The 12,046-nt window shown below is 37.7% G+C and overlaps 1 protein-coding gene across 1 annotated transcript; it reads right to left on the bottom strand.

Annotated features, from left to right (window-relative positions):
* Positions 1 to 443: 443 nt before the first annotated feature.
* LOC108573631 lies at positions 444 to 2,168 on the bottom strand. Its single transcript, XM_017936096.1, has one exon. It carries the CDS (start codon positions 1,974 to 1,976, stop codon positions 633 to 635), a length of 1,344 nt encoding a protein of 447 aa, XP_017791585.1. The 5' UTR covers positions 1,977 to 2,168; the 3' UTR covers positions 444 to 632.
* Positions 2,169 to 12,046: the final 9,878 nt, after the last annotated feature.

Below are 12,046 nucleotides of genomic sequence, written 5' to 3'. Positions count from 1 at the left end.
TTCGCAAGTAGAAAAGCTCGTTGTACGTTCGTTTGTATGCAAAGTGCCACACACTCGTCATCAATTGTAACAGAAAGATACCGCGCACTTTAAATCGTCCTATGGATATTCCCCTTCCATTTATGCATATACAGCGAATAGAAAAATACCTGCCTACTTGCCAGCTTCTTTTTATTTCTCTTACAAAAATACATCACAATTATGTCGTAATTCCTTGATTATTCTACGTAATCATCCAACACATTGTAATAGCCACACACACAGTCGTAACCATTTGTAGGAAGGTATCCTAGAAAAATAATCGAGTATTCTCATACGGGAAATCGGGGCCATCAGATTAAACGCTTCGCGATATTTCAGTTAGATATCCGCGATATCTTGGCAAAAACTCTCGGGCTGATGCACAACTATTGATCGACCTTGGTACTCCTTTGCCATTCTTGCGAACTCCGGCACGTTTCGCCGGACTTTGCGACACATCCGCAAATCGTACGTTCCCGAAATAGGGACAACCTTCTTCCTGGCCCCATTCCAAAGTCCTTTTATCACAGATCGTAATGCAGGTACAAACGACGACACCCCAGAAAACATTCAACACCCTCGTTTTCCAACCCACCCCCCTCCCTCGACAACTAGTATTTGGCCGGGTCGTTGTTGTTGGCCAGGTACTCCCTAATTTCCTCTATCACGTCTGTAATGCGCGTCTGATACAACTTCTTACTGCGACATTGGCTCTTCACGAGATCGCACCTTTCGTCGCCGTACAGAACGTACTCCAGTTGATCGGTAGATCCTATGAAATACTGTTCCACCGCTGACTTCGTCAACAGCATTATCTGCATATTAGCCACAGAATACGCCAACGATACACCTTTCACGTCGTCGCAAGAAGCGACAAATTGCTCACGCGGCAGACACTCCTCGACGTCGAGACTCGACGCGGCCAGTTCTTTCTTCATGGTTTCGTAGTAAACATCCACGAGTCGATCGTAAAGCGTACGTCTGGTGGCACGATCGGTGACCAATAGAAGACAAATCACGAAATCGATCGCCGGTGGACTGTATCGTAAGAATTGGAAGTCCACCAGGTAGCAACTGACCGGTTTACCAGCCGAGTCTCTCTTGATCATGATATTGTTCGGCCATATATCCCGATGGCACATCACGTTTCTGTATTTGCTCGACGACACCAATAGAGAGGGCAACTTCGGTATCCACGTGGTCATCCAATTCTTCATCGCAGTAGCTTCGTCTTCCTTCAAACCCTCGACCAGATCGACCATGGTGCATGCACCTTTGACGCACGAAGAGAGATATTTCATGACGACCACATCGCCCGCGACGAAAGCCACTTCTTCCAGCACGTGCCCGTAAAGATCGAGGATCGTTTGACCGGTGCTCCGGCGGAGCTTCTCGTCCAGAATCAAGGACCTCGAGTGGAAGGTCGAAATCGCTTTTACCACCGAAACGCAATGCTCCTCGTCGAACGCGAGATACTTGTCCGGTGTAACGTAACCCTCTTGCCTAGCGTCCTCGAGAACCATTATAACGTTGCTCTTGCTGAGATAATAATCAGGTATCCACTTGATGCCGGTTCCCATGCCTATGGTGGGCACAATTTCGCTGTAGACGATGATCTCTTTGTTGAACGTGTTGTAACGCACGAGGAAATCGTATTGCGGGCTGCTCGTCGGCGGCGGTGTTTTCGCGAAGAACGACAAATGCTTCGATTTGTTGTCGATTTTCACAGTCACGGAGAGGGTGTAGTACTGGCCCAAGTAGCCGTTCGTCTCCCCGAAGCTGTCCAAACTCCAATGCAAAATGCAGAAGTTCTTCGAGCGAAATTTCCGCTCGACGATCTTATTCACGTCGGAATCGTGGAGAAGCGCCGCGGTTGACTTCTCGTTCGCGGACAAGACCTGCGACTTGGTCGAGTCGGTCAAACAACACGCCGGATCCGCGCTGATCGTCGCCATATTGAGAATATTCAGGGTTGAGCTAGCCACAGCGAGGAAATACCAAATTTATATACGATCCTGACCACGTTGTACCGGCGCGATCGTAAATAAGCATCTGAACATGTTTGAAGGAACAACTGGGAAATGACTCGTGGGCAAATACGGCGCACAATATCGGGCGATACGCGAACAGTAACCAGACGAAGAATTTAGCTGCGTGAAACTTGCGTGTAAACGAGTTCGATAGACAAACATCCCGGTTTTAATAATTTATGCAACCCGTAAATCTGTCCGACACAAATTCTCGATGTGACGAGAAGACGATCTAGGTGATTTATGCCGTTTTACGAAAGAAATGAGACCGCGATAGCGCGTGTTTTCTGAGAAAATTTACCGAGACCCTGGGGAGATCCTAAATTCTAAACTTTGGGGAAATTCGAGGAACTTGGAAAATTTTGAAGTCGAAAAGTAGGAGATTTGTGGAGCAAATTTTTCCAAGGTCGACGATTTCATTTAGTAGAATTTTCCAGAGTTTTCTATGCGTAGATGATACACCGATTCGTTTAGTCGCGATAGTGTAAGACTTAAGTCGTGTGACATTCGAGCAAATATTGGGAAAATACTTTTCTGAAGGCAATTAAAGTGTAATTCAATGTTTCAGATGGAAGACAGCTTGGCTTGACATTATCGCTAGTCTTCTTCGTATAAAACATCGGATATCTTGACAAAATTTTTGTTTTTTGACGCAACGAAGATTTTTCGAGGTACTTGTAGAAGCTGAAGCAACATAGTGGTGGGAAACAGTGATAAATTGCTTTGAAACGATTATGAAAGTACGGTTTTAGAATGAAGGATAGGAAGAATACTGTCTTTTAATCGTCGTGTAAATAAAACAATTTTACGTTCGTTTTGTCGAATGCTGTCGTCACAATGGAATACAGTTTTTCTGATCTTTTTCACGGATTTCAACGAAACGCATTGAAAAGCGCAATTTATGAATCGTATATCATACAAATATTGACAATCAGTATGTGCAGCTGCAGTTTGTAAATATTTATGCATTTATTAGTACATGAAACACATTTCCAGTAAATCAAAGCTTTTCGCGCAGTTTCGTCGTTTTTCTTTCGGTCTGTCTGTTGGACGTTTCTACTTACTGATCTTGCAGTATTGAAATTCTTTATGTATTTTTCTCTCGTTGTTGATCTACGTGATTGTAAATATTACTTTTTTGCAATATTAAAAAAATTACAAACATTCAGTTGAAGATAAGAAACAATAAAAAAATTGATCGGACTGTAGAAATTAGTACAGTTTTCTGAAATATAGTAAATATCAGAGTAAGCTTCCAATTTTTGCCTAAATAAAGCGTTTGTTATTAACTATAATTGTTAGCATCATCGTCGAATATTAAGAAATAAAAATATTTCTCAAAAGAAGTAATTTATGGCAATCCAAAATTTGCACACTATCAGCAAATAAAAAATCTTTAGGAACATCGAATTGAATTATTAATAATTTTGAAATTTACATCGATGGAAAATGAATGTCAAAGATTTATTGCACAAAAATGGAAAAAATTTATTATTTTCACTTTAATCTATCCTTTCTATTTTTCGCGTAAACATCACGCAGTGCATGTGAAAGTACTTAATAAATTCAATGTGAAAAAGTGAGAAAACTGAAACAAATATATATAAATCCGTGACACATTGAAGCACTAAAAGACGAAAGAAGATGCACAATATTGAACAAGCCTTTCATATGTGTTTTATTTATTCTCCGATAAAGGCATACATGTACGTTTCCGAATCTTGAGAAACATAACTGACGAAGTGGAAATTCATGAGAGTGTTGTCATATTTTTTTTTTATTCTTTAGGAATTAAATATTTAGCGATACAATATCGTAACAGGGAAAAATTGAATGGCATATTGTCGATTGATTTGAAGTATCGAAAATTAATCGCTAAAATTGTTTCATTCCAAAAAATATGAAATATGAATTTTGAATGCAAATTAATAATTAGATATTATCTATTTTTAACAAATGTTTCTGTTAATTTCCGTTACATGCTCAATTGTTTTGTGTCGTGAATAATATCATTTATTATGATATGTAAAATAGTTAGAGGTTTAACTCAAAGTCACGTTTTCACTTGAAACTTTCACGTGGATAAAAACCATAACAGCAGCTGATTTCTTTTGGGAATTCTGATCCTTGAGGGATTAATATTGGATACGTTTCTAGCGTACGAATATGTGAATCGTAAAAAACGGTGCACAGAACTACGTAGTGTAATAAAATTGAACATATACATTGAACAAGATGCATATTTAACTTTGACGGTAGGTACACAAGTTGCAGAAAAATGATTTATGCTCGCTATTACGACGCTATTTAGATGGATGAAACTACGAAAAACCGCGAAACTTTGCAAATCAATTTATCATTTCTGTTCGATATCGTAAACTAAAATTTTCCAACGGTATTATTTTAGTACAGATACTCTATTAGCCGAAAATGAATATTTCATTTCCAGAAATGGAATAAAAACATATTTGGAAAATTTAATTTCTAAAAATGAAAGGATAATCCTTTTTTTCGTTTCATATGAAATTGTTATTCAAAATTATATTTTTAGTCAGTTTTCACTAAAGAAAGAAATGTTTTCACCACTTTTCAGTGGTGAAAAGTTGCATTCTCGTATATTGAAAATTTAAGGCTGTAGAGTAACTGTTTTTTTTTTCTTCTACTATACCGAGTACGAGCTGCGTACTCGCTAGACCCCCTGCGGCCTCAGGTAGCAGACAGCGGCTCGTGCGCCCCCAAACCTGCGAAAAGGCTTGACCCACCCTGATTGGTCGAGTCTAGCCTTCCTAAAACATATAAAAGACGGCTTTTCACCATAGAAAATCAGTTCTTGCGGGAAGCCGACTAAGACTACTCTAGCATACACCGAGCAGACGTCTCCTTCGCGGATTACAGACGACACTCCTTGTTTTTGCAACAGTCAGTACGGAGCGAACGAAGACTCCAGGACCAGGTTTCCTGTCCTGTCTCTACCCTCGCCATCCTTACCTATCCACCTCCTAGAGGCAGACAGACGCTCCTTCGCGGATCATAGCGACACCTCTAGGTTGACTCCAATTCTCCAAGATACCTTCCCCGAGACAACAGACGTCTCCTTCGCGGGTTACAGACGATAGTTTCTCTTCCCCTCTCTCTCACTCTTACCTATTCCACCTACCACCCTCTCCCCTCCTTTGGGAGATCTGGCCAAGTCAAATTTGACTCACGTCAAATTTGCGCGTTCTCACCAACCGTCTTCGAGGCATAATCGCTTTCGATTTAGCTGTAATTCGACCTCACAACCACAAAGTGAGATTTAAATAAATTTCACACTACAAGGCACAATTTGTACGTTATTATGCCAATAAATCCAGTTTGTTAAGCAGCTCTCATGTTGGAACTTATCTTTATGACACACATTCTTACATAAGTTTCTATTTTCTGTAAGCTTTGCGATTTCATGTGAAACCGAATATTTCGATAGTGCAAAATGCATTTGTAATCTGTGAAACTGACTATGAAATCACAATGAGTTGTTAAAATTATATTTGTATGCTAAAATAAATGTTACTTTTGTATTTAAAACTTACCAAATTTTCGTATCAAAATAAATGTTATTTTATTATTGGTGAGAACCGTAATAATAATTTATTCACTGATATTATGAACTAATTAAAAAATGTTGAATTTAAAAAATGACTGAAATATCAGATTCTCTACATCTAAAATCAAATTTTTTTGACACGTTCTACATTTTTATTCATTATCACCGGCGTACAAAGGAACGGACAAATACCTTTTGGAGAGATGTGCACGAAACGTGCGTGAACACCTGGAAAAGAACAAAAAAGGGGAAAAAACAGAATGTGTCTTTCAATCAAGCGACCTAATTAAATACCGCCACAATATAGCGGCAAGCGCTGTTTTATTTGTATTCGAGATATTCAAGGGAATTTAATTGAGCACCATATGGAGGCACTCGAGGTTATTAAAAAGGCAATATTCACATTTCAAAACAATTTGCTCGTATATTGAACTCATTCGTTAGTGCAACGAACAGCAGAATTGTTACACGTGTCCTATTTAAAATGGTCAAATAAAAACTACAAAGCCTACGCACCAGTATTAGTAAACCCTTAAATTTTAAACAGTTTCTTAACCAATTAAAACAAGGAGAAGAAATTCGTAACAAGTATCGAACATATTGTTCCTTTTCTTCCTATTGAAATTAGGTTAGTGCAAATGAAATGTCGTTTTTTAAACAGCTGAAATTGACATGTCAATACCATGAATTAATATTTAAAAAATAATTAAGAAATTTAGTGCAAAATTCTTAAATTCTTCAAAATTCATAAGAAATTCTTCAAACTTCCATTTTTTGTGACACGTTTCATTGCAAGATATATTTCTAATTCAACCCTTTCGTAATCAGGACATAAATGCTTCGTTTGAATACTCGAACAGAAATGAACCTGAAAAGTTTGTAATGACTTTTAGACGTTATAGAATTTTCCTAAATTCCAAAAAAAAAGTAATTCAGTCACGAAAGGGTTAAATTTTTCAAGCTACGAATATTCCTACTTTAATCTCTCACCTTTATTACACCATATGTACACATATTAGACGCTAATCTTCGCTGTAAAAAAAAGAGAAAAAACGACGTTCCATATGCGCCCTAATAAAATTCAATTTCCCAAAGAACCAATCACCTGAATTTCCAGCAAGTAGAACGTAGTTACTGTAAGACGAGCAAGAGGAAGAAGCATAAAGCGAAGAGCGCAACGAACGTGTAATCCTGATCAAGTGAAACAGAAGAAGGAAGACAAAGAAGAAGAAGAAGAAGAAGACACGAAGCAGAGAGACAGAGAGAGAAAGAAAGAGTTGAAGCGTTCAAATCCACGGGGTGCTATAAAACAATTCCAAAGAAACTTCTCGAGGCCCTCGTAGCCGCTAAAATTTATTTGCGCCCACCAAGAACGCATCTAACTTCTTGGAAGAGGAACGTATTAATGAGGTCACACTCTAGATACCCCCTTTCGGCTTCGTTACTTTGGCTCTACCAAAGGTAATTTGATTAACTGCGTTCCGGAGCTACGAAGGGTGGCGAACTTACTAATATTGCTCGATGTACTATGGGCGGGCGTAATTATTGCTGATTGAGTTTTCGCTGGCGGCGTTCACTCATAATTCCAGAACCGAGCCGTGGCGCAGCGATTTTAATCGCTTCTTGTTGTTCGCACTGCGAAAGAACGGGGGAAGAAAAAGGAGAGAGAGCTGCTCTAAATTAACGCGGTGATTAAATCGTAATTAGCTCGCGTGGTCGAGTATGCTTTACTTGACGGATTAAAAATTAAAGAGGGGCGATTAAGCATTATTATGGGCGAAACAGTGTCTAATTAGATCGGTCTGCTGACTTACTTTTTTTTTACAATGCTCAGTTCGTTTGAATGTGCGATCGTTGATATCCTGCGAACAGAAAATCCTCTCGAAAGAATAGAAATTTCAAATTTCCAATTTGTTCTTTGTGAAGGAGCATAAAAATCATTTTTTATTCTTTGTTTTGCAATAGCAACGCCCTGATAATGATACGTAATTATAATCGTAAGCTTCTATTAACTGGAAAACACTTTCAGCAATTTACATAACGTAATCGCCCATTCTTCTCATAATACGAATAAAATTTAAAAAATTGTTCAAAGTATAAAGAATATTGTTTCTGATTTTCCAGGTGGAACAACTGCTTCTCATATTTCACCATCTAACATAAAAGTAATTACGTCTTTAAAACATCCTCAAGCATTTTTCTACGATTATTCTGCTACACTTTAAACAGCTACTGCGGTGTATTTAGGTTAAACAGAAATAAAACACTGTTGTTAACAGAAACAATTGTACCATACAATTTATTAATTATCAATTACTTTTTTCAAATTACATTTTCCAAATGACCCTCGTTCTTCTTACCATCGCTTGGTAAAGAAACGAAAACTGTATCAACTCGTTAAACATCCAATTAGAGTTTCCAAGTGAAATTAACGGACTCGGAGTCTATTCTTAATTGTCAACCGATCGAAAAATCAGAATATACGAAAAAAGTTTTCGAGAAATTTCTATTTCGACGAACGAACCGACGCCACGCGGTGATCGTTACCGACGAAAATTTTCAGAGTGGCGAGAGAAGTGTGACCTTTTTTTCAAGTAATTCACTTCGCACTAACTCCATTCGACTGTCATTATACAACAAATTCTCTAGCCGAGACGACTTTTTAATTGCCCGTTCCGTCACACAGCAGCAACAGGCCAACAGGCAACTGCCAGTTATCGCACACTGTCCTTTTTTATTTCTTTCCCTCCTTCGTTTCGTCGTTTTCCCTCCTCGCAATTCCACGCTGTGCGGAGGAAGAGCGCGAGAACAGGCCGAAACAGAATTCTGATTAATTGACGTGGCTTTAATTAAACTTTTAATTAACGAGTCGAAAACAAAGAAGGTTTCGGGGATCAGGTGTTGTTACGGCCGTGAACCCCGCACGATTAACTTGGAAACAATAGGAAAAGGTCTTATTGCGACAAGACGGATACACCCACTGGTCGAGTTTATGCGCATAAATTTGCACAAAATCGTCGCCGTTTAGCCGTCATCTTTACCGTTGTCCGTTTACGAAACTCGGACTCGTCGACGTTCCTCGAACAAGAACAACGAAACGAGACCGCGGCGAAAAATTGTGCCACTATTTTTTTTTCCACCGACCTGAAAGTACGAGGGAAGTTTTTTTTTTTGGAAATTAATATTTCCAACCGATCTGATGGGAGAGTGCAATAATCCTTGGAACAATGCCCTCCGCTGTTCTATTCAGAGAAACTTTGTGAAGAAAAAAATTGATTTTGGTATTAATCTTATCATGACAGAATGGCGAATTAGGGAGAGGAATTTTGTGGACATCGGGAACAATGAACGTGTATTTCCGCGTTGAAGAATTGATAATCCGATTATTCTGATTATTCGGAACGAGATCATTTTTGTAGTTATTGTGCAATTGTGAAAATTGAGGATAGGATGAATTTTTGAACGTTTGTTCGCTTGAAATTTGTTGCGTCAAAGTTTGTTTTATTTAATTACATTCACAAAATGGCAAAATGAATAAATTAAAAAAATGTGTTCAAGAGTTGAAAAACATTTTTTGAAAATTACCTTGGTAAAATGAATAGATAAATAATAAAATATGTTCAAGAGTTAAAAGACATTTTTTGAAAATAATTTGCCATAAAGCTTGACTAACACTCAAATTTGAGGAAAGAGTATTTTTTTAAAAATTAAGTACACTTCTTTCATACTTACATGATTAATACTTCATTTTGTGAAAGAAAGTGCTTTGTTCGAAATGTTTAAACGAAATACAATTACTGTTTAAGAATTAACAAATTCATAGAACGATTTCAAGCAAAATGCACTCGTTTATTCCCTAGTTGCGTATGCATCTCTCATAACGACCACAGTTGCATAACTGACGATCAGAATAAAAGAAGGTCTCTGTTAAAATATTTATGATTTGTTTTAGACAGCTAAACTGACACAACACACTGTGCCTGTTATTTGCAATATTCGTGTTTTGTTGAAATATTATAATTCATGCAAAAATATACATACATGCACATTTGATAAAACGTAATTGCATTTAATGGACGATTGCTGTCGAATTGAAGCTGATTTATTTTCAATATAAATTTAAATTTTATTTTTAATTTATTTTGAAGACCTGATATTTTTACTCTTCTTCGAAATTTTTTTACGAAGAAACTGTAACAGTTTTAGCATCAGAATTTTGCGTACATATTTATTCATATTTTAGAAACATTCACAAATTTTTTTAAAGAAAATGAATCAAGATTGACGATAGTGTGAGCTCTCAAACATAATCGCTTAACTTAACACGTGCAATTATAAAATAATGTAAAAATAATTAACAGAAAAATAACTAAAAATTTATTCTTACTGCAGCGTAACTAAAGTTTTGTTTTAATTAATAAAAATACAAAAGTAGTGCGGCGACCGCCACGGGGGGCCCTAGCACTTAGGCCTGGCGACTTCTGGCCCTCGAGGCGAAGAATCAAGAGATGTTTTTCCAAACATCTCCGAGTTTCTTCGTCCTCGAGGACAAGAGTATTGTGCCCCCACTTCCTGGGACTTTCCCAGGGAAAAGGGGTTACTTAAGGGAGCCCCGAAAATGGCACGAGGCTTTTTGTCGTAGACCTTTCTACGCGCATCGTGCCACCTTATATTTAAAATTAGTTTAAGTATTATCGGTTGATTAAATATATTTTTGTTAAACAACTTCCCGAGTAATCATTTACACCACGTCACTTCCAAAATAGAAAGTAGCTGTAGCAAAATTGACAAAATCTTTGCTAAACTAAGTTTCAACTCCTTAACTTGAACTCACCTAATATTGCATTAATAATTTAATCACGTTGATTTTTCTAACAAACCACGTATATCACAGAGACAAATAGCAGTGCCAATTCTTTATCCAGAAGAATATCAAAAGCTAAAGGTACACGGTGTATTGAAACACCTGTTGTCAATTCCCCTGCATCTTTCACTGGAAGCGTTCCTGTAGCAATAATAGTAAGCATAAAACGTGATATTCAAGGGAAAGAACAGTGGAATCTGTGTCTGTTAATCGATGAATTCTTCGTAAGTGTACTGCACGCATATCAAACTGCAGTGTTACGTGTGCTCCACGTTACATAAAGCCCGAACGATTCCTATAGATACTTTCTATAGCATCCTTTGAGTCTCAGCGATCTCTCGATGCCTTGCACGAAACTTCAGGCTAACTCAGTGCAGGAAGTATATACCCAGTGTGTATGCATTCGTGTGTGTGTGTGTGTGTGTCTACATAAATGCACAGACCTCTTTTCGTGGTGTTTCTAGCCTCGTATTCGGAAGTAGCAATCCCAGTATCAAGCAACCTTTCGTGCCTGGATATGGGAACAGAAAGAGAAATGTGGAGGAACGATGCCGGCCGCGTATCTTTCGAAATAACGGATGAAATTATTTGGAGAGTTCGTGGGATATATTTTTAGTGTAATTGGAATTAGGTCGTTGCATACGAAAGTTGTGGGTTGCTGGAAAAAATTTATTATTATTTTTAATTAAGAAAGGAAATAATAGAGGTGATTGGGTTATTTGGATCACCCTGTATATTAATATCGGAATTGTTTGGATAATATATGTCAAGGGGATATTGGGTCTGTGACACGAATGCCTAGCAAAGTAATTTTTGAGAAAAAAATATTCTAACCTTTTGTATGCATTTAAGCTCACTTTGTCAGGGTTCGAATGACGCTATCAATGTGTCACACTAATCACTGATAGTGTGTCATTTGAACTCTGACGAAGTGAGCTTAAATGCCTGCGAAACGTTGGAATACCTTTTCCATAAGGACACGGTTTACATTCAGAAGTCTCAGCAATAATAACTATAATTTCTCAAATTTTGTTCTTTATTTTTTTATTTTTAAAATAAAATTTGAGAAATTTAATTAAAATTTGTACGGCATAGTTAACCATTAGGGCCAGGAGGCAAAGTTTAGAAATTGCTTTACGAATCTTTCATCAATCGAAATTGTGATCAGCATAAATCACCCATTTCGAATTTCACACGTGGAGAAGAATTAGATTAGAAGCATCTGAGGAGATATGAATGCTTACCAATTAAATATGACATCGAAACGTGATAATTTTATCAACGAGGTTGTTGAGAAAAGTTTGTAACAATAATTATGAAATATAAAATTCTCGATACACCCGATGAAAGTTTCCAACTAGAGCCAGTTTAACTCTGAACATATAGGAAAACCCTCTGTGAGCGCCTACAACAATCCCGTGTTCACGATCTCTTTCGCTGATCTGTCTGACAACGTAGTCGCTGTATCTAAATCTGTACTCAACTCAGGTACATCGCAACAGAGAAAGAACTGTCACATGGTTAACAGAAAATATCTATCCTGCGAGA

The sequence above is a fragment of the Habropoda laboriosa genome, unplaced genomic scaffold (genome assembly GCF_001263275.1).
Source record: "Habropoda laboriosa isolate 0110345459 unplaced genomic scaffold, ASM126327v1 scaffold128, whole genome shotgun sequence".
Classification (NCBI taxonomy): Eukaryota; Metazoa; Arthropoda; class Insecta; order Hymenoptera; family Apidae; genus Habropoda; species Habropoda laboriosa.
The sequence above is the reverse complement of the archived record's forward strand: the minus strand, read 5'-3'. Positions and strand labels throughout refer to the sequence as shown.

Coding starts and splice junctions, on each gene's coding strand:
- LOC108573631 (XM_017936096.1), bottom strand. CDS start 1,976: ATGGCGACGATCAGCGCGGATCCGGCGTGTTGTTTGACCGACTCGACC.